Below are 25,529 nucleotides of genomic sequence, written 5' to 3'. Positions count from 1 at the left end.
CTGCACCTTGAGGAACTTGACAGAGTTGTTGCGAGTTCGACGTTCAGCTTCATCAAGAATCCGAACGGGATGCTCTTTGTAGGAGAGGTCTTCTTGGAGGTCAATGGACTCGTGATCAACTGCACGGTCCGGATCTTTGAAGCACTTCTTGAGCTGTGACACGTGGAAAACATCGTGCACTTTGGAGAGCTTCTCAGGAAGTTCAAGGAGGTAAGCGACTTCACCACGCTTTGCTAGAACTTTGAAGGGACCAATGTATCTTGGCGCCAGCTTGCCTTTGATACCAAAGCGATGAGTGCCCCTCATAGGAGTAACACGGAGGTAAGCTTGATCACCAGGTTGATAGATCATATCACGGTGCTTGCTGTCATAATAGCTTTTCTGCCGAGATTGTGCTATCTTCAGATTGTCACGAATGATTCGCACCTTTTCTTCAGCCTCGTTTATGACATCGGGGCCAAAGATTTGCCTTTCACCAGTTTCAGACCAGTTTAGAGGTGTTCTGCATTTGCGACCATAGAGAGCTTCGAAAGGTGCCATGCCCAAACTGGCTTGATAGATGTTGTTGTAAGAGAACTCAGCGAATGGAAGACATTCTTCCCATTTCATGCCGAAGGAGATAACACAGGCACGGAGCATGTGCTCAAGAATCTGATTGACTCTTTCGACTTGCCCACTCGTTTGAGGATGATAAGCTGTGCTGAAGAGCAGATTAGTTCCCATAGCTTTCTGAAAGCTAGCCCAAAATCTGGAAGTGAAGATACTTCCGCGATCAGAGCTTATCTCCAAGGGAACACCATGAAGAGAGACGATCTTTGCAGTGTAGAGCTCAGCCAACTGACTAGCAGATATTGTCTCTTTGACAGGAAGGAAGTGAGCAACCTTGGAAAGACGGTCGATCACCACGAAGATAGCATCATTGCCTTTTCGAGACTTTGGAAAACCAGTTACAAAGTCCATCTCAATCTTATCCCATTTCCACTCAGGAATCTTCAGGGGTTGGAGGACACCGGCAGGTCTCTGATGTTCTGCTTTGACACGGCGACAGACATCACACTCTGAGACATAGCGAGCAACATCTCTTTTTTTTTTTTTTGACTGAATTACCGTAGGGGAAGCCCCTACGGTCTATATTTTTTTATATTTTATATTAATCAAAAGACATAGGTCCACCAATAGGTAGACTTGATATCGAGATACATCTTTGTGCTGCCAGGATGGATAGAAAGAGGAGTGTCGTGAGCTTCTTTGAGAATGAGGTTTCTCAGGTCTGGATCATTCGGAACAACAAAACGACCTTGGAAGAACAGAGTTCCTTGATCATCGAGAGAGAAAGACTTGTACTTGGGCTTGTGCATATTCTCTTTGATGTTCTTGCTGCAAATATCTCGCAACTGTCCTTTTCGGATCTTATCTTCAAGAGTCTGCGTGATCACCAAGTTTGCAAGGTAGCCTTGGGGAACGAGCTCAAGATTCAATTTCCTGAATTCTTCATAAAGAGCAGGTTGACTTTCTTGAATCATGAGATTGTTGCAATAGGACTTGCGACTAAGGGCGTCAGCCATGACATTAGCTTTGCCTGGAGTGTAGCTGATAGACAGATCAAAGTCCTTGATGGTTTCCATCCATCTCGTTTGACGGAGGTTCAAGTTGGGTTGGGTGAAGATGTATTTGAGACTCTTGTGGTCGGTGAAGATCTCACATTTGTTGCCCAACAAGTATTGGCGCCATGTTATTAAAGCATGTAACACAGCTGCAAGCTCGAGATCATGTGTGGGATAGTTGAGTTCATGCTTTTTCAACTGACGAGAAGCATACGCCACAACTTGACGTTCTTGCATGAGGACCGCACCTAGTCCATGAAGAGAGGCATCACAGAATATCTGGAAAGGTTTAGAAGTATCTGGAAGAACAAGGACAGGTGTGGAAGTGAGCTTCTGCTTGAGGAGGTCAAAGCTTTCTTGACATTGAGGAGACCAAAGGAACTTCTTGTCTTTCTTGAGTAGATCGGTAAGCGGCTTGGCGATCTTGGAGAAATTCTCAACAAAGCGGCGGCAGTAACTTGCCAAACCGAGGAAACTTCTCACTTGCTTGACATTCTTCGGAGGAAGCCATTCAACGATCGCCTTGACGGTTTCAGGATTGACAGCAATGCCTTTTCTTGAAATGACATGGCCAAGATACACGACTTGAGGAAGCCAGAATTCACATTTGGAGAACTTGGCATAAAGGCGATGTTCACGAAGCTTCATGAGGATGAGGCGAAGATGCTCTTCATGTTCCTCATTGGACTTGGAGTAGACAAGGATATCGTCGAGATAGACTACCACAAACTTGTCGAGGTACTCCATGAAAATGTAGTTCATCAACCGAGAGAAAGTGGCAGGAGCATTAGTGAGGCCAAAGGACATGACGGTGTATTCATAGAGACCATAACGAGTTTTGAAGGCTGTCTTGGGTACATCTTCTTTACGGATTTTGATTTGGTGATAACCGCTTCTCAAATCCATCTTAGAGAACACAGTTGCACCCGCAAGCTGATCAAAGAGCTTATTGATGCGAGGAAGAGGATATGTATTCTTGATCGTTTTCTCATTGAGAGGGCGGTAGTCAACCACCAATCGATCAGTTTTATCCTTTTTCTTCACGAAGATGGTAGGACATCCCCATGGAGAAGTGCTTGGCTGAATGAACCCAAGTTTTTGCAACTCGTCAAGCTGCTTCTTGAGTTCAGCCAACTCATTTGGACCCATCTTGTATGGCCGCTTTGAGATAGGAGCTGTTCCAGACTCTAGTTCAATGACGAACTCAACAGCCCTGTCAGGTGGCATACCTGGTAGTTCTTCAGGAAAGACGTCAGGAAAGTCGCAAACCACCGGTATAGACTCAAGCTCCGGAAGAGAACTAGGATTCAAAGCAAAGAGCTGAACGGAAGGTGTTTGAGAAGGTGTATAGGTCAAGGTTCCTGTAGAAGTAGGAAAAGAAACTGAATGGTTGGCGCAATCAATGACAACTTTGTTGGCCTTCAACCAATCCATGCCAAGAATGACATCGATACCAGAAGATCTTAGCTCGATGAGGGACGCAAGGAACACATGGTTTCCAATTTGAATTTGATTGCCATGACTTATTCTTAGCGCTTCCAACATTCCTCCGGGAGAAACAACCGTGAAAGATTTGGACAAGTACTCAACCGGTAACTCATGCTTTTGAGAGAAAGGAAGCGACACAAAAGAAAGTGAAGCTCCTGTATCGAACAGTATTTTTGTAGGAATAGAGTTAACAAGCAAAGTACCAAGCACGATGTCGGTAGCTTGTTCAGCCTGCTCGATGTTGAGGTTGTTGACGCGAGCAGCCCTCGGACCTTGCCTGTTGTTGTTGTTGAAGGCACGGCCCGGAGCTGGTGCACGAACCATCGCATTTGTTGCAGTAGAGCGAGGTGGTGGTGGAGGCAGCTTCTGAGGGCAGAAGGTGGAGATGTGCCCAACCTGACCATACTTGTAGCATGTGGGGTCGGCACGTGGACCCATCGGCCTTGGTCCACCATATGCAGGCCTTGGCGGAGGTTGGTAGTTCCTCTGCTGTAGCTGTGGGGTGGGAGGGCGGGGAGCATACCCAGCGTTTGCTGCGCGGGGAGCATACCCAGCTTGTGTAGCTTGTCCTGGCGGTGCGGGATAAGGAACCCACAGCCTGCGCTTCTGAGGCGGTGCTGATGCTGAAGGAGCACCAACCTCTCGAGTATGCTTGCGCGAATCCTCAAACGCGAGCCTACCCGACTCTTCCTTGATGGCAGTGTTGACAAGCTTGTCGAAGGTTTCCACCGTGACATGAGTGAGCGCGTACTTGAGTGCCGGCTTGAGGCCATTACGGAACCTCTTCTGCTTCTTGGCATCAGTAGACACTTCTTCACCACCATAGTGAGCTAGCTTGGAGAACTCGATGCTGTACGCTGATACGTCCAAAACGTATCTACTTTCCCGAACACTTTTGCTATTGTTTTGCCTCTAATTTGTGTATTTTGGATGCAACTAACACGGACTAACGCTGTTTTCAGCAGAACTGCTCTGGTGTCTCGTTTTTGTGCAGAAATCCAACCTTCGGGAAAAACCTCGGAATTTATGCAGAAGGCCCTATTTTCCCAGAGAACTGACGGAGCCAGAAGGACAAACCAGGTGGAGGCCCGAGGGCCCCACACCATAGGGCGGCGCGGCCCAGGGGGGGCCCGCGCGGCCATATGGTGTGGCCCCCTCGGCCGGCCTCCGACGCCCTCCTTCGGACTATTTATCGGCCTCGACCTAAAAACGCACGGGGAGAAGTCGAAGTCGCCAGAAACCCTCCAGAACGCCGCCACATCGCGAAACTCCGTCGCGGGGAGCAAGTCTCCGTTCTGGCACTCCGCCGGGACGGAGAATTGGAGGAGATCATCGCCGCCATCACCGCCAACGCCTCTACATCAACCAGCCATGTTTCCCCCATCCATGTGTGAGTAATTCCCCCGCTGTAGGCCGAAGGGGATGGTAGGGATTGGATGAGATTGGTCATGTAATAGCATAAGATTGTTAGGGCATAGTGCCTAGTGTCCGTAATTGGTACTTTGATGATATTGTTGCAACTTGTTATGCTTAATGCTTGTCACTAGGGCCCGAGTGCCATGATCTCAGATCTGAACATGTTATTGTTTCATCAAGATAATCATTGTTTATGGTCTTACCTATAAGTTGTATACACATGTCGCTGTCCGGACCCGATGGCCCCGAAGTGACAGAAATCGGGACAACCGGAGGGAATGGTAGCGATGTGAGGATCACATGTGTTCACGGAGTGTTAATGCTTTGCTCCGGTACTCTATTAAAAGGAGTACCTTAATATCCAGTAGTTTCCCTTGAGGCCCGGCTGCCACCGGCTGGTAGGACAAAAGATGTTGTGCAAGTTTCTCATTGCGAGCACGCACGACTATATATGGAACACATGCCTATTGATTGCTTTGTACTTGGACACCGTTTTATTATTATCTGCAAATGCCCTACTATGATTGTTACATGAGTTTCTCTCATCCATGCAACGCCCGTCATCCGTCCCCGTGCCTACGTATTTTAATCCCGCTGTTTACTAAAATCACTACTGCTGTCTCGTTACTCGTCGCTGTTATTTCACTATCACTATCGCTATAAAACTCGTATTACCGATAAACTCTTGCGAGCAAGTCTGTTTCCAGTGCAGCTGAATTGACAACTCCGCTGTTAAGGCTTCCAAGTGTTCTTTGTCTCCTTGTGTCGAATCAATAAATTGGGTTTTACTTCCCTCGAAGACCGTTGCGATCCCCTATACTTGTGGGTCATCAAGACTATTTTCTCGGCGCTCGTTGCCGGGGAGCATAGCTTTATTTGGAAGTTCACTTGGATTAATATTGTTCGCTGCAAATTCTCCATCATGGGTAAACCTCGCGATACTAAGGTCGCCATATTACCATCCACTACAAGAAAAGGTACAATTCTGAATACCTCCGCTACACTTGATTCACCATCTGTGATTGATAAACTTGTTTCACTGCCACATGCTTCACATGCGGGTACTTCTGCTGAATCTGAAAACTCTCATAATATTGATAATATTTCTGCTGTGCTTGATGATAGTGGTTCTTTGGGATCCTTTCTAGATGCTACAATTGCTAGGTCTAGACAAATTGAAAATACTGAAACTCCTAATGCTACTACACCCGTTAATTCACCCGAACTTGATTATTTTAGTGATGATCCCGATGAAGATTATGTGGAGCTTAATGATGATTTTATTGAAAAATGCAATGCTACTACTGATGCAAGAAAAATTAAAAAGTTGCTTGCGTAACATGCCGTTAGATATAAACCGTCTCCTGATCCTAAGTTTGCCACATCTCCTATAAACATTAAGGATAAAGATTATGATTTTTCTCTTGATCTATCTCATATAGCTATTGTTGAGAAAACACCCTTTTGTGGTACTGAAAAAGAAAGTGTCATTTAACACATGACTGAGTTATCTACTCTAAGTAGCTTGTTTTCTGATGATGTCAAGATGCGTACTTACTTTGTTGCTAAAATCTTTCCATTCTCATTAAAGGATGACGCTAAAACTTGGTATAATAATTTGCCACCTAATTCTATTAAAAGTCCAAAAGAATTGCTTGATGTTTTCTTCCGTAAATACTTTCCTGCTAGTGCTCAACATATTGCTTTGCAGAGAATTTATAATTTTGACCAGGGAGATGAAGAGAAATTGCCTGAGGCTTGGGCGAGATTTTGCTCTCTTATTAGAGCTCGGCCTGACCATGATTTGGAAAAGCATGATTTACTTGATATATTTTATAGTGGACTAACCATTGAGTCTAGGGCGTACCTGGATAGTTGTGCTGGTTGTGTTTTCAGGAAAATAACTCCAGACGACGCTGAAGAATTATTGGCTAAAATAAGCCGGAATCATGATGATTGGACTACGCCTGAACCAACTCCAATGCCAATATTAAAGAAGAGGGGTTTAATTAAATTGAATGATGAAGATATGAGGGAAGCCAAGAAGTCTCTCAAGGAGAAAGGTATTAAATCTGAAGATGTGAAGAATCTTCCCCCCATAGGATATATGTGAGATAATTCCCCCTTCATCCATGATTGAGGTAAACTCCCTTCAACGCTTTACTAGGGAAGATATTCCGTATTCGAAACCTCCTGCACAATGCTTAGATGAGTTTGATAATTATATTGTTAAGCAAGAAAATTTTAATATGAGAGTAGAGAATCATTTAATGGAAAATTCTCGAGCTATTAGTGAATTGCATGATATTGTAGAGAGAACCTCCAATGATGTTAAGATGCTTGTTAAACATTTTCATATGGTTCAAACTCAAATTGATCAACTCACTAAAGTGCAAAATGACTTGTTAGGGAATAATTCTAAAGAGAAATATGCTTATGAAGTAACAACTAGAGGTGGTGTCTCTACCCAGGATCCTCTATATCCTGAAGGGCATCCCAAAAGAATTGAACAAGATTCTCAACGCATTGAACCTAGTGCTCCTTCTAAGAGGAAAAAGAAGAAGAAACATAAAAATGTTGTAGAATCCTCTGAACCTGCTAATGATCCTAATAGTATTTCTATTTCTGATGCTGAAACTGAAAGTGGTAATGAACATGATAAAGATAATGATAAGAATGATACTCCTGATAAAGAAGAGGTTGAAGAAGAACCTGAAAAGCATGCTAAAAATAAAAAGTACACTAAAGAAGATTTTATTGCTGAGAAACATGGTAATGAAAGAGAACCTTGGGTGCAAAAGCAAATGCCTTTTCCTGCTAAGAAACTAAAATCAAAGGAAGAAGAACACTATAATAAATTTTGCGATTGGATGAAACCTTTATTCTTGCAAATCCCTTTGACTGATGCTATTAAATTGCCTCCTTATTCAAAGTATATGAAAGATATTGTTACTAACAAAAGGAAAATCCCCAATGAGGAAATTTCCACTATGCTTGCTAATTACTCTTTCAATGGCAAAGTGCCAAAGAAGTTGGGTGACCCAGGTATACCTACTATTCCTTGTTCTATCAAGAATAATTATGTTAAAACTGCTCTATGTGACTTGGGAGCCGGTGTTAGTGTTATGCTTTTTTCTCTTTATAAGAGACTTTACTTAGATAAGTTGATACCCACTGATATATCTTTGCAAATGGCTGATAAATCTACTGCTATTCCTGTTGGTATATGTGAGGATGTTCCTGTTCAAGTTACTACTAACTGCTTGATATTAACTGATTTTGTTGTGTTGGAAATGCCTGAAGATGATAATATGTCTATTATTCTTGGGAGACCTTTTCTTAACACTGCAGGGGCTGTTATTGATTGCAATAAAGGAAAGGTTACTTTCAATGTTGATGATAAAGAGCATACCGTCTATTTCCCCAAGAAGATTGATAAAGTATGTGGAGTTAATACTATTTCTAATGTGAGAACTATCAAAGTGGGAACTACTGATTGTCCTATATATGAGCCTAAGGAAGAATATCAAACTCTCGTGATTGGATCCATATCAATACAATTCAAGGTAACATGATTGATTTGAGGTTTATTTCTTCTTATGCTATGTAAAATTTATTTGGTGACGAGACTTGATCAACCTTGTTAACGAATACTTTTTATATGCATAGAAGAGGTAAACAACATCTCTTTCTTCCTCCACTTGCTCTAGTTGCTGTAGCACTTTTAATTTGCAAAGTTCCTTAGTTAATCGAAGATTTCAAAAAAATTCCTGGCCAGTAATAATAAATTAAATACCCAGAAATGTGCATTTTTCAAAGTTTTCAAAAATTCACAAAAATTATACCGTTGGTCTTATTTTTCGACGAGGCACCTGGGAGCACCAGAGGATGACCTGTGGGGCACCAGAGGGTGCCACACCACAGGCCGGCGCGGCCAAGGAGGGGGGCGCGCCACCCTGTGGTGTGGGCCCCTCCTTGCCCCACTTTGCCATCTCTTTCTCCCAGCACCTTCTCTCTCCCGAAAAAACTCGTACCAAGTTCCTCTCACTCGCGTTTTTGCTCAAGAGCTCCAGATTTCTCGATCTCTTTGCTCAGCCCAGATTTCTGTCTGAAATTTGGCACATTTGCTCCTTGGTATGTGACTCCTCCACCCATCCAAGTAGAATTTTGTTTGGTTGAGTATATCTTGAATATTTTGCTGCTGTAGGTAACATGTTTAGTGAGCTTGCATGCTTGTTCTAAGTGGTAGAAACTAGTTTTGATGCATGATTAGTACTCTAGCAAGTTCCTATGGTAGTTTCCCTTGATTATATGTCACCAAATCAAATTTTTATATTGTTTGTTGAAAATTTCAGAGAAGAGATGAAGAAGTTCAACTTTGGGGAGTTGTTCAAGAAAGGAACAACCAGCACCGGGAGGCCTTCTAGGGCCGCCACCCGGCTTAGGCGATCGTACAACGAGGATATCATCGCGCCTAGCTTCGCGCCCGAAGAGGACAACGGGGCTCCTAATGCTTCGTCTTTTCCATGCTATGATTTTCTGAGGAATGCAGGGATATTGGAGGATTTCTCCACCCTTGTCAACAGGGCGGGCTTAACCACCTATGTGGGTGATGAAAGGGAGCAATACTACATGCTCACCAAAATCTTCGTCGAGAGCTTCAGGTTCCACAACAAGCAATATGAGACGACAGTTGCATTCAAGATCTATGGTAATCCTGTTACTATGGGATTGGAAGATTTTTGTCGTGCATTGGATATTGCCCCTGTAGGTACAGCAAGTAGGATTGATGACAACCCCCGGGACTTGTTGGAGCTCTATCGAGGGATTACCGATGATGATTGTCGCACCATTCAGCGTGGCAAGATAAGGAACATTCAACTCCCCGCCATTATGTATTTTGCGTATTACATTGCTACTAGCATTCTTGGTAGGGAGAACACTAGCAATATTTCTAGTTACCATCTTGCTTTCTTGAATATTGCACTTACTGGTCGGACATCTTATCACCTTGGTTCTCTTATTGCTCGCCGCCTGTCTAATAGAGGGCCTATTTTTGGAGGAACTATTGCACTGCGTGTTTTAACTTATCTAAGGCTTCCTATTGATCCTAATGATGTGCCATTGGCCCCTAGGAAACTTGATATTGCTGCTATGAAGAGTCACCATTTTGTTACCGCTGATTCTACTTTAGATAATATGGTCTATAGAATGTTGTTTTCTGACGGGGATGAGAAGGAAATTCCTCTTCCCCAACCAGGTTTGTTCAGTATTGACAGGCAATCATGGCCGTGCACTAAGGAGGAGGTGGATGAACATATGAAGATACAAGACTTCCACCAGCAGCATGACTCCGAGGACGCCGAGGCCTCCCACGACTACACCGTCACGTATCCCGGTGCTTCTTCTAGCACATACCCGGAATACGATCCATCTTCGTCATACTACGGAGATATTACCTCATGGGATCGATGGGATTGAGCTCCACTTAGGCCAAAAGCCTAAGCTTGGGGGGAGGTATACCGGCATCACTCATTCTTTGCATATTATGGTTGCTGGATACTTGTACATACTTGTTTTGTTCGTTTGAGTGGTTTTCTAATGAGAGGAAGATGATATTTGGGGAAGTGCTGCCTGAAAACAGATTCTGGACTGTTACTAGAAAAATTCGTGCGCACAGCCAGAGCGTTATTTTGAGCTGCCAATTTTTGTGCAGGTTCCCCAGGTTGTTATCTAACTTTCATTAGTTGAGCACTTTTCGAGCTGAGCAACGTAAGATTTTTGTAAAAATCGATTTCTGTACTGCTGTTAGGTTTTGGCAGATTTCTGCCATCTCGCTTTTCTGTGTTTCTTTTAGTTTGCTATTTCTTGTTTTCGCTTTGTTTCCTTCCCAAAACACAAAAAGACCAAAAATATTTCTGTTGTTTCTCTTCACCATTTGTTTGCTTTGGTTTCTTGCATTTGTTTCGCTTTATTTGCTATTGCTAGTTTGCTATAAGAAAACCCAAAAAGATTTTGTTTGTTTGTTTGTTTCTTTTTGTTCTTGTTCTCAAATTCGAAAACACCAAAAATATTTGCTGTTCTTCTTTGGTTTGTAAAGTTCATTATGATTTCAATGGTCTTCGGTGGCTGGAGCGTGGTTTTCATTTCATATTATCCAAGCTACACAAGTGAAAAGGCAATAATGACGATCTACGACAATCTGATTATGGTGAGAGGCTGGTATGAACTCTATTTGTTTTCATTTTTGTACATATACTCACCCATGTGAGCATGCTTAGTTGGTTCATGTGAGGTATATGTTATTTGAGAAAGTCTAGTAGTTTATGATCTCTCATGTTTAGCTCCAATCTATTAATATGAGTAGCATGTCATGGATGTTTGCTTGCATTGTTTTATTCATAAGTAAGTATGGCATTGTGGTATCCTCCTCTGAATAATTCATTTATATCGACTTGGCACATGCTCACGCATGCATATGACTGAACAAAAAGTCAATTAAGCCTCGATGATCTATATTGCTTCAGAGTTCTTGTATCACTTTTATGCCTCCGTTAATTTATTTTGCCGCAAGCATGATTATGACAGTTACTGCTCTCTTGATTTGTCGCTCCCTAGTCTATTGCTAGCCTTCACTTGTACTGAGCGGGAACGCTGCTCGTGCTTCCAACCACATGAAAACCAAGTTATTCCAGTGTGTCCACCATAAATACCTATGCATGGCATTTCAAACCATTCCAAGTAAATTCTCATGCGCTACCTTTAAAACCTTCAAAATGCTTCTCAATTTGTGTTTATGTTTCATAGCTCATGAGGAAGTATGTGGTGTTTAGCTTTCAACCTTGTCATTTACTTTTGACGGACTCTCATATGGACTAGTGGCACATCCGCTTATCCAATAATTTTGCAAAAAGAGCTGGCAATGGGATTCCCAGTCCCAAATTAATTAACTTAAATAGACACTCCTCCATGGTTTGTGATTGTTGGACGGCACCCGAAGGATTCGGTTAGCCATGGCTTGTGTAAGCAAAGGTTGGGGGGAGTGTCATCATCATAATAAAAATAAAATAAAAGGGCACTCCTTCATGGTATGAGATTGTTGGCAGGCACCCGAGGATTCGGTTAGCCATGGTTTGTGTAAGAAAGGTTGGAAGGAGTGCCACATAAATATGCAATAATTCATGGGAGCCGCTCTTGAAAGTCCGGTTGGCGAGGTAGTTGGTGTACCCATTACCATTCGTTGACAACAACAAACACCTCTCAAAATAATTTTACTCCTGTCTTTATAAAAATGAAAAGCTCTAGCGCATGTTAATCCCTGCTTCCCTCTGCGAAGGGTCAATCTTTTACTTTTATGTTGTGTCTCCATTATTTCTTTGAGCACTATCTTGAGAGCACAACTGTCATTCTTAGTATAATATGCTTGTCTCAAAATATGATTGATTGTGGTATAACTTTGATGCATTTATCTTTTGACAATCACTACTTCTAGTCTTTCTATGAACTCCAGAGGTGCCCGAGCATTTATGTTTTGCCAATCAAATACAGGCAAGCGAGATACCACTTTATCATACTCTCTTATGAACATTGCAATCCTGCTTATATACATGATTCATGATGCTTATTATTAATTGTTGGTACCTCTTCATGATTGACATAGCTTTTAGATGATCTTATTTGCATGTATCTCATTATGAACTGCTTAAGTATTAGCCATAGCATGAGAATATATACATCATATGAGCAAATGTGTTCGTGAAAGTTCTTTTATCGCTCGATTGTTAATCGAATTGCTTGAGGACAAGCAATAAGCTAAGCTTGGGGGAGTTGATACGTCCAAAACGTATCTACTTTCCCGAACACTTTTGCTATTGTTTTGCCTCTAATTTGTGTATTTTGGATGCAACTAACACGGACTAACGCTGTTTTCAGCAGAATCGCTCCGTGTCTCGTTTTTGTGCAGAAATCCAACTTTTGGGAAAAACCTCGGAATTTATGCAGAAGGCCCTATTTTCCCAGAGAACTGACGGAGCCAGAAGGACAAACCAGGTGGAGGCCCAAGGGCCCCACACCATAGGGCGGCGCGGCCCAGGGGGGGCCCGCGCGGCCATATGGTGTGGCCCCCTCGGCCGGCCTCCGACGCCCTCCTTCGGACTATTTATCGGCCTCGATCTAAAAACGCACGGGGAGAAGTCGAAGTCGCCAGAAACCCTCCAGAACGCCGCCACATCGCGAAACTCCGTCGCGGGAGCCAGAAGTCTCCGTTCTGGCACTCCGCCGGACGGGAATTGGAGGAGATCATCGCCGCCATCACCGCCAACGCCTCTACATCAACCAGCCATGTTTCCCCCATCCATGTGTGAGTAATTCCCCCGCTGTAGGCCGAAGGGGATGGTAGGGATTGGATGAGATTGGTCATGTAATAGCATAAGATTGTTAGGGCATAGTGCCTAGTGTCCGTAATTGGTACTTTGATGATATTGTTGCAACTTGTTATGCTTAATGCTTGTCACTAGGGCCCGAGTGCCATGATCTCAGATCTGAACATGTTATTGTTTCATCAAGATAATCATTGTTTATGGTCTTACCTATAAGTTGTATACACATGTCGCTGTCCGGAACCGATGGCCCCGAAGTGACAGAAATCGGGACAACCGGAGGGAATGGTAGCGATGTGAGGATCACATGTGTTCACGGAGTGTTAATGCTTTGCTCCGGTACTCTATTAAAAGGAGTACCTTAATATCCAGTAGTTTCCCTTGAGGCCCGGCTGCCACCGGCTGGTAGGACAAAAGATGTTGTGCAAGTTTCTCATTGCTAGCACGCACGACTATATATGGAACACATGCCTATTGATTGCTTTGTACTTGGACACCGTTTTATTATTATCTGCAAATGCCCTACTATGATTGTTACATGAGTTTCTCTCATCCATGCAACGCCCGTCATCCGTCCCCGTGCCTACAGTATTTTAATCCTGCTGTTTACTAAAATCACTACTGCTGTCTCTGTTACTCTGCTGCTGTTATTTCACTACTGCTACTGCTATAAAATCACATTATCGATAAACTCTTGCGAGCAAGTCTGTTTCCAGGTGCAGCTGAATTGACAACTCCGCTGTTAAGGCTTCCAAGTGTTCTTTGTCTCCCCTTGTGTCGAATCAATAAATTGGGTTTTACTTCCCTCGAAGACTGTTGCGATCCCCTATACTTGTGGGTCATCATACGCCATCACATCTTTGTTGCCTTGAACAAGACTGAGGAATTTCTCCTTCATCCTGTCCATTAGCCCTTCAGGAATGTGGTGGCTCCTGAAAGCTTCCCTGAATTCTTCCCATGTGACATCAGGCGCATTGGCGGGACGCATCTCGAGGAAGTTCTCCCTCCATGCGGCGGACCCTCCTGTCAGTAGGTGAGTCGCAAACCGCACCTTGTCTTCTGGGGCGACTCCCGCTGTGTTGAGCATGCGGTTGACATCGCGCACCCAATCATCTGCATCCAGCGGTTCAGGCGTAGAGTCGAACGATCGCGGGTTCAGCTGCAGGAAGTCCCGGATCAACACTCGGCCATAGCCTTGACGAGCTTGATCAAAGTTGTGCTGGGTTTGCTGCATCTGACCCAACAGTTGAGTCATTTGCAACAGGGTTGGTCCCAGCGGAGGAGGTGGTGGAGGTCTAACCATCCTGTTGAGGGAAAACATTAAGACGGTTGAAACAACATATGACAACAAGCTTAGAACAAGGATTCAAGACCAGATAACACATCGATCCATAGAATTCATCAAGGTACACCATACAAGGTTCAAGTACACATGAGATCCATACAACCGGATACAAGGATGGAACAACTACAACCAACACAAGGATACAAAGATAGCAAAACTAACACATCCACTCAACCCATGGGCTGGTAGTCACCACGATGCCTGTTGGTACGGCGGCGACCACGACTGTGCTGATCCACGGGAAGACAGAGCCTCGGAGTGTACAAAGAGTGAGCCTCAGGACCCTGCTCTCCGTACAGAAGTGGCCCTCGGTGGTGTGGGTCGACTGAGAGAAGCTGCCCACGGTCCGGCACGTACCCTCCAACATCTGAAGGAGCACAGGTGGGAGGGAACCGCACACTCTGCGGGTAGGAGGGGTGCGACGGCTGAGGAGTGGTATAAGCTGCCAAGTGCTGTCGTGTGCGCCAGAGCTGCTCAGTGACGGAGTCCAGCTCGTGGAGAAGAGCCTGAGTAAAACGGTCCTGGCACTGCACGAACTGAGCTGTCATGAACAGGCGGCTGTTCTCCTGCTCCGGGTCAGCGTACCCACCAGTGTGGTACCTCGCCTGCGTAACACGAACCCCAGACGGGACGTAGCGGTACGGAGAGCTCTCGAAGCAAGTGTAGGTGGAGCGCAGCGTAATGACCATGCAGTACGCTACTCTCTGCACAGCCATCTCAACAGAGCTCGCTGTGGCCTCAGCAAAGTGCTCCGGGAAGTAGCGGAGGTCATCAGCAGGCACGTGGACCTCAGCTCTGTAGCGGTGCTGCTGGTCTCCCCGAGGAATCTCGGTCACTCTATACTCAGGGTACCAGACGTAGCCCAAGTAGCTGAGCATCTCGCGTAGTAGCACCGGAAAACCACGGGTGTCCTCGCACTGGGTCATACGAACGATCTGTTGATACGCCATCTGCATGAGGATATCGGAAAGAAGTCAGGCACCGGAACAAGGAAGTGGTCAAGATAGCACCGGAACAACAGAGAGAAAACATGTTAGCATGAAAATACCAACATTTGCAAGGAACAAGATTATATGTGGAGATTGACAAGGATGATAATGAAGCAACCATAGTACAGAAATTTTTTTAAAACACTTTTCCCTATGGCACTATGGTTTCCCACAAACACGTCCAAGCCTAGGTGAAACAAGATAAGAATAGAGTAAAACCGTTGCACGTCCTTACCAGAGGGAGGGTGGGTGGGGTAAAGAATAAAAGCAGAATTCCTACTCTCGCGCATAAAGTTTTCCTGTGTAGCTACTAAAATATGAGTTACTAGACACAACTTCGTCCGCTGCAAGGGGCTCCTAAAGGCAGTCCTGCTCTGATACCAAGTCTGTAAGCCCCAGGAGTAGGAAAACCCAGAGCGCGCAGGTACGAGGGGTTTATGTGCATGAGGTCACTACGAAGGACCGCGAGGTCACCTCGCATTCCCAAGCTTATGGATAGGCCAAGCAACAGCTCGACACGCCCATGCACACAACACCCACCTCATAGGCTCACGTTAGGCTTTCCAAGCATGAGTGCTTCACCTTCCTGTGCACTTCACACATACACGCACTGTGCACAGGATACAAGGGTAGAATACAGATTGAATATCACAACATGACCATCTACGACACAAAAGATGGAAATAAAGTTTATATGTAGCAACGCTCTAATGAGCAAGATACAAATGACACGCAAAGGACACATGTCCCATCGGTACATCATACATAGAGGTAGCAAAAAGTCTGGGTACAGACAAGATCCAAATTGGACTAAGAGTCCTGAAGATAACCAAGCGGGATCCATAACCAACAAGCCACAGGCTGCTGCCTTAGGAACGATCCTGCTACGCAACGAAGTCGTCGTCCGTGAACTCGACAAAGTAGCCTCCTGCGTACTGCTCATCATCTGTCGTACCTGTTTATCGAAAAGCGGGTTCCGGAAAAAGAGAGAGAAAAACGAGGGTAAGAACCAAGTGGCACGTACTTGCGAGACAAGACCAGCTATGCTTGCTGGTGGGCGGTGTAAACTTCGCCCGGCTATATGTGGAGTTTAGCGGCAGCAAAGCAACTAACCAATAGAGACACGCTACAACATTCGTCTATCAGAGAAGATGAGAGAGCGCATAAACTAGCAGTTCTATACTCTGCAAACAAAACCCAGCCAATGCGAACCCCCTTAGCCAAGAGGTACTAGCAAGGCACTCACACAGTTGACAATTTTATATCCATTCCATTATAATAGGGCTAACTTACTACGCAAGTAATTAGCAAGTTATTAGCGTCAGCATTAGGTGTAAGTTGTTCTATGATCGAGTTAAACAGCTCCAAGTCGTCCATAACCGCGGACACGGCTTATCGATAAGATTTACCCTGCAGGGGTGCACCAATGTTACCATACACGCATGCTCGAACCCGCATAGTCAAGTGCGGAGTCTCACAACAAGACCGTTCCCAGATCTGCAAGAATGCCTAGGGGGGCCACCCAACTAAGTTACCCGTGACGAAGTTCGGCCGTACTCCGATACGGACCTAGAGGTTGCGTAGGCGTCTAGGCGGGCACTAGCGGCCAAGCACTAGATAAGTCGTCTAGCAATTATGCAGTGCAGTACAGAATAAAACACCCGAAGGCAACAGGAAGTAAACACCCGAAGGCAACAGTATATAAACATGCATGCGCCAAATAAAACCAAGGTTGTGGCCCCCTTTTCAACAGACTTGAGAAATGGTAATGGGTGATGGGGGGTCCCGATAAAACCTCCCACGAGTGGTTAGCACGCTCAGTCTTAGAAACAGATAACAAGAACTCGGGTCCTAGGGGACACAAGCGAGACAAAAATCCGATGCTTTCGCAAAGGGGCTCACCGATGCCTCTGCAATATTATTATCCCATATCAATTTTAATTGTAGCAAAAGTTATCAACTTCATTTTCGAAAAGGTAGTACATGTGTCAACATCCCAACAAGATATCCCGAACATTTCGAGATATCAACAAAAACCCTAAACTCGCCTACGACTCGCAAAGCTGGCAAACAACAAACAATAGGTAGGGCGAGGAGGTGTAACTCGGATATATAGGTAACAGGTGGAATAGGACACGTGACACAACAGAATCGCAACATAGGGATAGCAGTAGATCAAAAGAGCATGTAAAAGTAAAATAGGTGAAAAGGTGGGCTCGCCTGTCAAATCAGCGGTAGAAGCACAGGCACGATCCTCCTGAGGGTGCTCGTACTCCTGCTCGTACTGCTCTGCGTCGGCGTCTACTCGAGAAGAACCAAATAGCACATACAAGGAAGATATAGCACAAATCAATACAAGTAGATGCAATGCGCAATATGATGCATGATGACATGGCAATATGATTTGTGCAAGACAAAATTAAGTGGGGTGCTCTAATGTCACATGAAATGATAAGCACCCTCACATAGACCTTAATTGAATTTGCAAGTTTTATTTTTGGTCAATTCAGAGATGATGCCAATGATGCATGAGGATGCAAGATTTGGATTCCTCTCATTTTTCTGATGAGAATGGACATTTCATTTGTTGAATTTGGAATTGTAAAATTGGAGATAAGAATTATGCCATAATACTCAATTAAATTCAGATTTTAATTATGTCCAAATTTTAATTATCCAAAACCCAAAACAAACTTCATATTTGGAAAGTACATGAAAAGTTGATCAAATTGGATATATGGTTTGTCAAATTTGAGTTTAGAAAAGTGCAAAAATAAATAGTTTGGAATTTAGGCAGATTTCAAATTCATAAAAGGAATTGAATTTTGGAGAGAGATTTGGGCGGGAAACATTTTTCACCAAGCTGGAAGCTAGCCAGAGACACTGACAGAGGGTCCATGTTGCCACGTAGGCGCCAGCACGGCAAAGGACAAAAAGGGGTTTTTTATTTGCGCCGGGTGGGATTCGAACTCGGGCCTAAGCAGTGGAAGACAAGGGGTGCAGCCAGTGGGCTAGCTCTTCGGGTTTGATTCTGTACAGGACGTTAACAAGGTGAAGTGTATGCCCGTGGTTAACTGAAGATTGAACAGCTGAAACTGAAAAACAGACAGCGGCCGATCTCTGTAGTCAGTCTTACGCACAGATTTTAAAGCAACAATATCTAAGAAACTGGGCAGGCTTTGGTGGGGGTCTCGACGAGTTGAGCATGTCCGTGGTGCCAAGATTCGAACGGTGCAAACCTTGGTGTGAGACGAGCACGGTGGTGACGGCGGTGATCATCGGAAAACGTGACAGTGTCACAGAGACGAACCGCGAAAACTGAAAACATTTCTGGACCTGACTTTGATCGACGATGGCGACGAAACTACAGGGTTACAGAGGATGATGTAAACATAAAATTCGTAGCCCTATGTCGCAGCTTCCCAACGGTGTGAGGTGCTCGTGCTGGGGAGGCTTGTGTCGCCGGTGAGGTTCATCGGAAGTCGGTGACCGTGGCAGACATGAAAGTGCACACTTTTATCGTTTTCGTTTTTCGTTTCTCCTCAGATCTCCTCTCACTTCGATGATGCAGGGTAGAGACATGCGGGGGGAGGTGTGGTAGACGGTGCTGCTCACCCTGGTGCTCGTCGAAGAGGAAGAGGAGGCAGAGAGGGTTGCCGGCGTAGAGGAAGAAGAGGAGGCTGGGAAGTAGACGGACAGCACTCGACGAGGTGGAGCAGATCTTGGCGCGTTGGCGTCCTTGACGGCGTCCAGGAGGTAGAGGAGGACGCGGTGGTCCGATTCCGCAGCTCAGGTGGCGTTGACGGAGCTCATGGCGACGGCGGCGAGTGGTAGACGGAGAAGAAGCTCTCGGTAGGGTTTGTTGTAGAGGAAGAGGAGTGGCGGCGGCTGAGGGGGAAGCTGAGCTAGGGTTTTGGAGGAGATGCGGCGCTGCTTATAAGGGAGGACGGTGGGGTGGTTGGCCGTGAAGAGAGACGACGGCGTCGTCGTGGTTTTTGCCAGACACAGGAGGTCGAGGGAGACGTCGACGGAAAAGGAAGGTCCTCCGTTTACTATACTCAGCATGCAGAGAGGGCTGGGTGATGGGCCGCCTCGGTTGGGCTTCACCGAGAGCAGGAGAGAAAAAGGCTGGGCCAGGCTTGGGGAGGTAGAGAGAGGAAGCTGGGCTGCCGGCTGGTTAGCTATTTAGGGTTAGCTTAGGGTTTCTTTGATTTTTCTTTCTCTCTTCCTTTTATTTTCTGTTTTTATTTTGTTCACTAAAATAAAAACTGTTTTAGTAAATGGAGGTAAGGAATGTTTGAATGAGAAGAGGGAAGAGTATGAGAAGCATCATATCACATAAAATGATGTTTGAGAAGAAGGCATTAAGAGGGGAGATATGCATAGAGCTAAGAAGGAGAAAAAGCTCCATGATTTCATGTACAAAAATATATGACCATTTTGTATTGTGTTAAGAGAGAGAGAAGGAAGGTTGGGGTTGTTAGCTTCTCCTTGGAACATCACAAGAGTGTGAGAGCCAAGAGCAAAGAGAGGAAGAACACAAGCAAAGGAAAAAGAACCAAACCAAAAGCAAAGCAATTTTATAAAACCAAAAAGGTGATATGCATGATATGCAACAATATGATGAGACAACAAAACAAAAAGGTAAAAGGGGACTAGATGTTACTCTTGGGATGTTACAACTTGCTCCAGAGGTAATTTCAATCATTAATTGCCGCACTATATCTTTCGTGAGATATCAATTAATTATCCACTCATTCAATCATTCTTTTGCCTGGCAGGGTTTGGAGAGTTTTCAAGAAGAGTAATAAGGGAAACTTCGCAGAGACTCTAACATTTACTCCTGTACTGTGCGCCCAGCAGTCATAGGGGACGAATCTATGTGGATACTACGTTTGCGAGTCCATTCGCATGTTAACCACTGAGAAGCAGAACGATAATAGATTCAACGTAAGCAATAACATTCACAACTTTAATTTATTATCGTCAATATTTCGTTATCAAGATTGATATAGTCATATTCATCTCATTTTCCTATATAGGTCGACTTCATGCGGGAGAAGCTCCAACCACACGAACACCTACTAGGAATTACGGAGGAAGTGGCGGGACTTCTGATGAGAGAAGTAATAGACGACAACGGCTTGTTTAGTCCAAATAGGCGCTTCTGATGATCCCCGTGTAATAGTTCGAATAGACGACAGGCTCTAGTGCCGGTAGTCGTGAGCTGCATGTATGTGTAAGGGGAATCTACAAATAGACTTTTGCTTTCAATATTTGTTTGCTCGATCTATATATAATGAATGAACGTGTACAGCTTGTAGTAGCGTACAAATATATGCAAATTTTATTTTAAAATGAAAAAATGAAATAAAAGTGGGGGCGGTGGCGGATGGGGGGGGGGGGGTGCTGCACCCCTCAAACCCTAAAGCAGCAGCGTCCTGCGCGCGCCACGTAGAGGGCCTTTTGTCGCGGGCTGTATTACCACCCGCGACAAAAAGGGGTGTCCCCTGCGCGCCCCGCGGCTGCCACGTGGTGGACCTTATGTCGCGGGTGGTAAGCGGGCCGGGACAAAAGGCCTTGTCGCGCCCCCGTTGTCCTGGCTGGCCGCCTACGACGAAAGGGTCTTACGGCCCGCGACATTAGGCCTGTTTTTCACTAGTGGGCTACTCGGCCAGATATAGCAGAGGGCAGAGGTCCGAGCTTATCATCTTTTTTGGAAAAAAATTAAATCCAAACCATATTTGATAATATCCCTATCCAATTCGCATCGGATGGATCCTTACGCATTACGCGACTACAAAAGTGTGATAACTATATTCGCATTGGATGGATCCTTACGAATCTTTTGCTTTTTATCTAGTCGTCCATTCTTCTCTTTTCATTAACTAGCTGATGGCCCGCACAATTTGCGTGGCTAGAGCTAATATTGCTATGTATTGTCTTATTTCATGTGTTTCTCTCGTATTGTAAATTAGCCTTGTGGCTAACTCTTACTCAGTTTTGTTCTCGCTACACATTAGATGTTAGCTGAGATAAGAAAAAGTATATTGAAAATTGATTGTATCAAACCCATACCGTAAATACTCCATGTAGCATATTTTATTGGTGCATAGAAGCTTTGTATGACAACAGCTGTGGCATCCATGTAAATGGACTCTCATGCAAGATCACAGCCTTTCATATTAATCTTTAGCTTTTACCTCTTCCCCGCTTGCTCAACCACCCATGTTGTCCATTTTTATGCAAAGTGTAAATGCTGATGGCTTGTATCTACTCTTATGCTCATCTCATGTTCTATATCATTCTACCACTTTTTTGTTATGAATTTTCTACCTAGAGTTACAATATTTATTTTAGTCGTACCCAAACCTTTTGTTTTATTACTACTCCTACCTCCTAACACTGCCAATATTCGCACAAGTAGTAACGAAAGTTGGCAGGAGAGAGAAAATGACTTTTTTTTATTCCCACAAGTATTCCGTGCAAGAGAAATGGACTTTTTGTTATTCGCACAAAAATTCCGTTAAAGCTGCTGAAAGGATACAAACATTCTCTATCTCTTGCTTTTGAAATACTCTTTACATCTGGACCTCTTTAATGATGCCCTACCCGCCGATCGCCACACTTCACTCTGGAAAAAAGTGAGAATACGCTTGCATAGATGAAGGCACCCACACTTGACGTGTCACTAAATTAATCGAAGATTCTTTTGTAGAGGTCGCCAAATTTTAAAATAAGATAAACTTACATGTTTTATATGTAGAAAATACTTAAACTCCTAATAATTCTCACTGATATGCCCCTGCTTTTATTTTCTTTAGGGTCTCCCTTGGCCCTTGACAACCTCAAATTATTTTCTTTGCTCAACTAACGCTCTGGCATATGAATAGCAGGTCGCATATTCGTGTGTACATGCGCTTTGAAGCAGTGTGTTCTTCGTTGATCGTAAAAATTATTCGTCTCACCGTCTTATTAGAAAATCATGAAAAGAAATCAGGTACGCAGTGGCAATAACATGCAGGAAAAACTTCGTTTGACTTCCATACTCTTATTTTTTAGGGAAAGCCACCACGGAAACTTTATTAATTGTTGAACAAACTTACATCGTTTGCCAAAAGGCTCAAAAGAAAATTAGGCGGATCCTCATGCCAAACTATTGACTGAGGTCCCTCCGCATTACAAGGCAAAGTATGAGCTACACCGTTGCTTTCCCCTGGGACAATGATCAAATTTAACATGAATAAAGTTACGAGCTAGAAAAGAACATTCTTCATAGACGGCGGCTGCAGCGCTGATAGAATTTCCTCTGTTCTGCATTGTGTTAACCACCTCCAAACAGTCGCTATTGACCTCAATCCTATTGCGTCCAAGTTGTCCCGCAAGGAGGAGACCATCTCAAAGAGCAATGGCTTCGGCCATGGCTGCATCTGCAACATGCGGTATGCCACGACAGCTATTTGCAACGAACATACCTCCGTCATCCCTAATGACAGCGCCCGTAGCTCCCGTGTAATTTTCTGCAGAGAACGCAGCATTGATGTTTAGTTTTCCAAACTCCTCCGCCGGCTTCTGCCATCCATGGTGCTTGATACCTGGGTTCTTCTTACTAGCTTTGTAGTAATTCATAGAAAGAGCCAATATCGCTTGGCTGCTCCTGGCCGGCTTCTGAACTTGTTCGTCTCGAGAGATTTTCCTCCTCTCCCACCACAAGTACCAACAAGCCGAAGCAATCAGTTCTTTGAGGCCCAGGTCGGCCACTTCCCCATGCATAGAATCTCTCTTTCGCAAGATGGATTCAAAGACTGCAGAACCTTCCTCGTCCATGTACGCCTCTTCAATTACTCCTTGAATCCCCAGATTCTCCCAAATCTCCATGGCTCTTGGACATTCAAAAAAAGAATGTTTCGTAGTATCACACCCTACTTTACAAACCGGGCATAGACTCGAGGTTATTATGTGTCTGTTTGCGAAGATGCAATTGCAAGGAAGAGTCCCGTGTAACAGTCTCCATCTAAAGATTTTAATTTTTGCTGAAACCTTCAGTTTCTAAACCTGCGCCCAAACTAGATTGATGTCAGACACACCTGGGCCACTTGTTCTGATCAACTTTCTTCCATGTTGGTGATCCCATTCAACATAGTATGCAGAGCGAACCGTAAAAATGCCATTCTTTGTGTGGTTCCAGGAAACAAAATCCTCCATCATCCCTATTGCCAAAGGGATATTCAGTATCCTAGTCACATCTTCCAAATAGAAAAAGGATCTCAACAATGCATCATCCCAACATATATTTATAGGATCAATGAGTTCTGCCACCTTGGTGAAAACTATATCGCCTCTTGGAGTAATAATCTTCCTCGATGGACTGCTTGGAATCCATGGGTCATTTCAGATGTTGATATTCTCTCCATTGCCCACACGCCATATGTACCCTTTCTTGAAAGTTTGAATACCCACCCAAATACTCTGCCAAGTATAGGAGGAAGCCCTTCTTTAGTTCTGCATTCAGTAGATCTCCCGAGGCAAAATATTTTACCCTCAACACTTGGGCACAAAGGGACTATGGTTCACACAACAATCTCCAACACTATCTTGCTAGCATTGCCAAGTTGAAACAGTTTAGGTTTCTAATACACATTCCACCCTTCTTCTTTGGTACACACATTTTCCACCAAGAGAACCAGTGCATATGTTTATGAACATAGTCATCTCCCCACCAGTAACGGGTCATAGCATCTGTGATCCCTTTTATTACCTGTTTGGGGAGCTTGAACACGGACATAGAATACGCCGGGATGGCTTGGGCCACCGCCTTCAACAGTACCTCTTTCCCACCACATGATAGCAACTTTTCCTTGTATCCTTTCAATCTTTCCACAACTCTTTCAATAAGGTGAATGAAACAGTCTAGCCTATCCACACCAACTTGAGTTGGCAGCCCCAAATCAGTGTCAGTGATTGCTTCTGTAAGAATATTCAGTCTCAGACATATAGCTTCCTTCATCTCAACACTTGTATACGGACTGAAAAAGATGCTCGACTTCGCCTCACTCACCAGCTGGCCCGAGGATGCACAATAGGCTTGTAAGGCTTGGTGTAGAGCATCAGCATTTGTCAGATTAGCTCTCATTAGGATTAGTGAATCATCTGCGAATAACAGAAGCAGAATGGCAGACTTTGACACCCACCAATGATCCCTCATCCTCAGCATATTTCAGTAGACTTGTTAACCCCTCCGCACATAAAAGAAATAGATAGGGAGAGAGAGGATCTCCCTGGCTTAGACCCCGGGTAGGGGAAAAGCATTCTGTCTCTTGACCATTGAACCGAACTTGGTATTGCACCGAACTTACACATGACATGATAAGTTTAATCCAAGAGAGATCAAACCCCATCTGCTAAAGAATTCTCTCCAAAACCTTCCACTCCACCCTACCATATGCCTTGTGCATATTGTATATTTATGCATGGATTACAACTTGCAATACAAGGCAATTGTAGTCTAAGTCGGTTCAGTTTGATCTATACAAGGTAATCGTAACCGTGATGGACTCGAACACGAGTTGTTGTCTAACACGCCCCCGCAGTCTGAACGTGGAGACAAACCGTCGCCGATGTGAAGACTGGATCGGAACTCCAGGAACAACTATGTCGGTAGTCCTTTTGTGAAGATGTCCGCAAACTGACTGTTCGAAGGAACATGCAAACCCCTTAATGCACCGAGAGCAACTTTCTCTTGAACAAAATGTATATCTAACAAAATATATTTGGTGCGACGATGTTGAACCGTGTTTGCGGACATGTACACTGTAGATATATTGTCAGAATAGACAATACTAGCCTTGTTGAGGGGTTGGTGTAGCTCAAGCAATAGGATAGGTAGCTAGCAGGTTTCAGCCACACAGCGGTGGCCACTGCACGATATTTAGCCTCGGAACTGCTTCAAGAGACTGTCGATTGGCGACAAGAAGACCAGGAAACCAGGTTGTCCCCCAAATATATGCAAAACCCGGACGTAGAACGACGAGTATCCAGGCATCTAACCCAATCGGCATCCAAATAGGCAATGAGGTTATGTGAGGAAGAGGAGTATATAGTGTGAGATCAAGATCAAGAGTGCCTTTGAGATAGCAAAGAATTCGTTTGATGAGTTGGAGATGAGGCTCTCATGGATCATGCATGTGAAGACACACTTGGTTAATGGCATATGAGATTTCAGGACGTGTAAGAGTTATGTATTGTAAGGCACCAGCAAGACTACGATAGGTAGTGGGATCATAAATGGGCGAGCCATCTAGAGCCGAAA

General features: G+C 44.4%; 1 protein-coding gene and 1 long non-coding RNA gene across 2 annotated transcripts; both read right to left on the bottom strand.

Annotated features, from left to right (window-relative positions):
* Positions 1–1,798: 1,798 nt before the first annotated feature.
* LOC127326742 (uncharacterized) lies at positions 1,799–14,189 on the bottom strand. Its single transcript, XM_071822580.1, has 3 exons — positions 13,754–14,189; positions 2,619–3,949; positions 1,799–1,852 (listed from the first exon to the last, which is right to left on the bottom strand). The coding sequence occupies exons 1-3, from the start codon at positions 14,187–14,189 to the stop codon at positions 1,799–1,801; spliced, it is 1,821 nt and encodes a 606-aa protein (XP_071678681.1).
* Positions 14,190–15,971: 1,782 nt separating this feature from the next.
* LOC127326710 (uncharacterized) lies at positions 15,972–19,115 on the bottom strand. The gene is made up of 2 exons (XR_007868098.2): positions 18,836–19,115; positions 15,972–17,521 (listed from the first exon to the last, which is right to left on the bottom strand). It is a non-coding gene; the product is annotated as an uncharacterized lncRNA (long non-coding RNA).
* Between the last annotated feature and the right edge of the window lie 6,414 nt (positions 19,116–25,529).

The sequence above is a fragment of the Lolium perenne genome, chromosome 6 (genome assembly GCF_019359855.2).
Source record: "Lolium perenne isolate Kyuss_39 chromosome 6, Kyuss_2.0, whole genome shotgun sequence".
Taxonomy (NCBI): Eukaryota; Viridiplantae; Streptophyta; class Magnoliopsida; order Poales; family Poaceae; genus Lolium; species Lolium perenne.
Note: the sequence above shows the minus strand (reverse complement) of the source record. Positions and strands in the feature narration are given on the sequence as shown.

Bases quoted from the DNA above. Each gene is read 5' to 3' on its own strand.
- LOC127326742 (XM_071822580.1), bottom strand. From the start codon at position 14,189: ATGGTTAGACCTCCACCACCTCCTCCGCTGGGACCAACCCTGTTGCAA. The intron at 3,950-13,753 runs GCAACAAAGATG...TGGACGTATCAG, and splicing joins ATTCCTCAGTCTTGTTCAAG to CGTACAGCATCGAGTTCTCC. The intron at 1,853-2,618 runs GTGGTTGACTAC...TTCATGGACTAG, and splicing joins AGGATAAAACTGATCGATTG to GTGCGGTCCTCATGCAAGAA.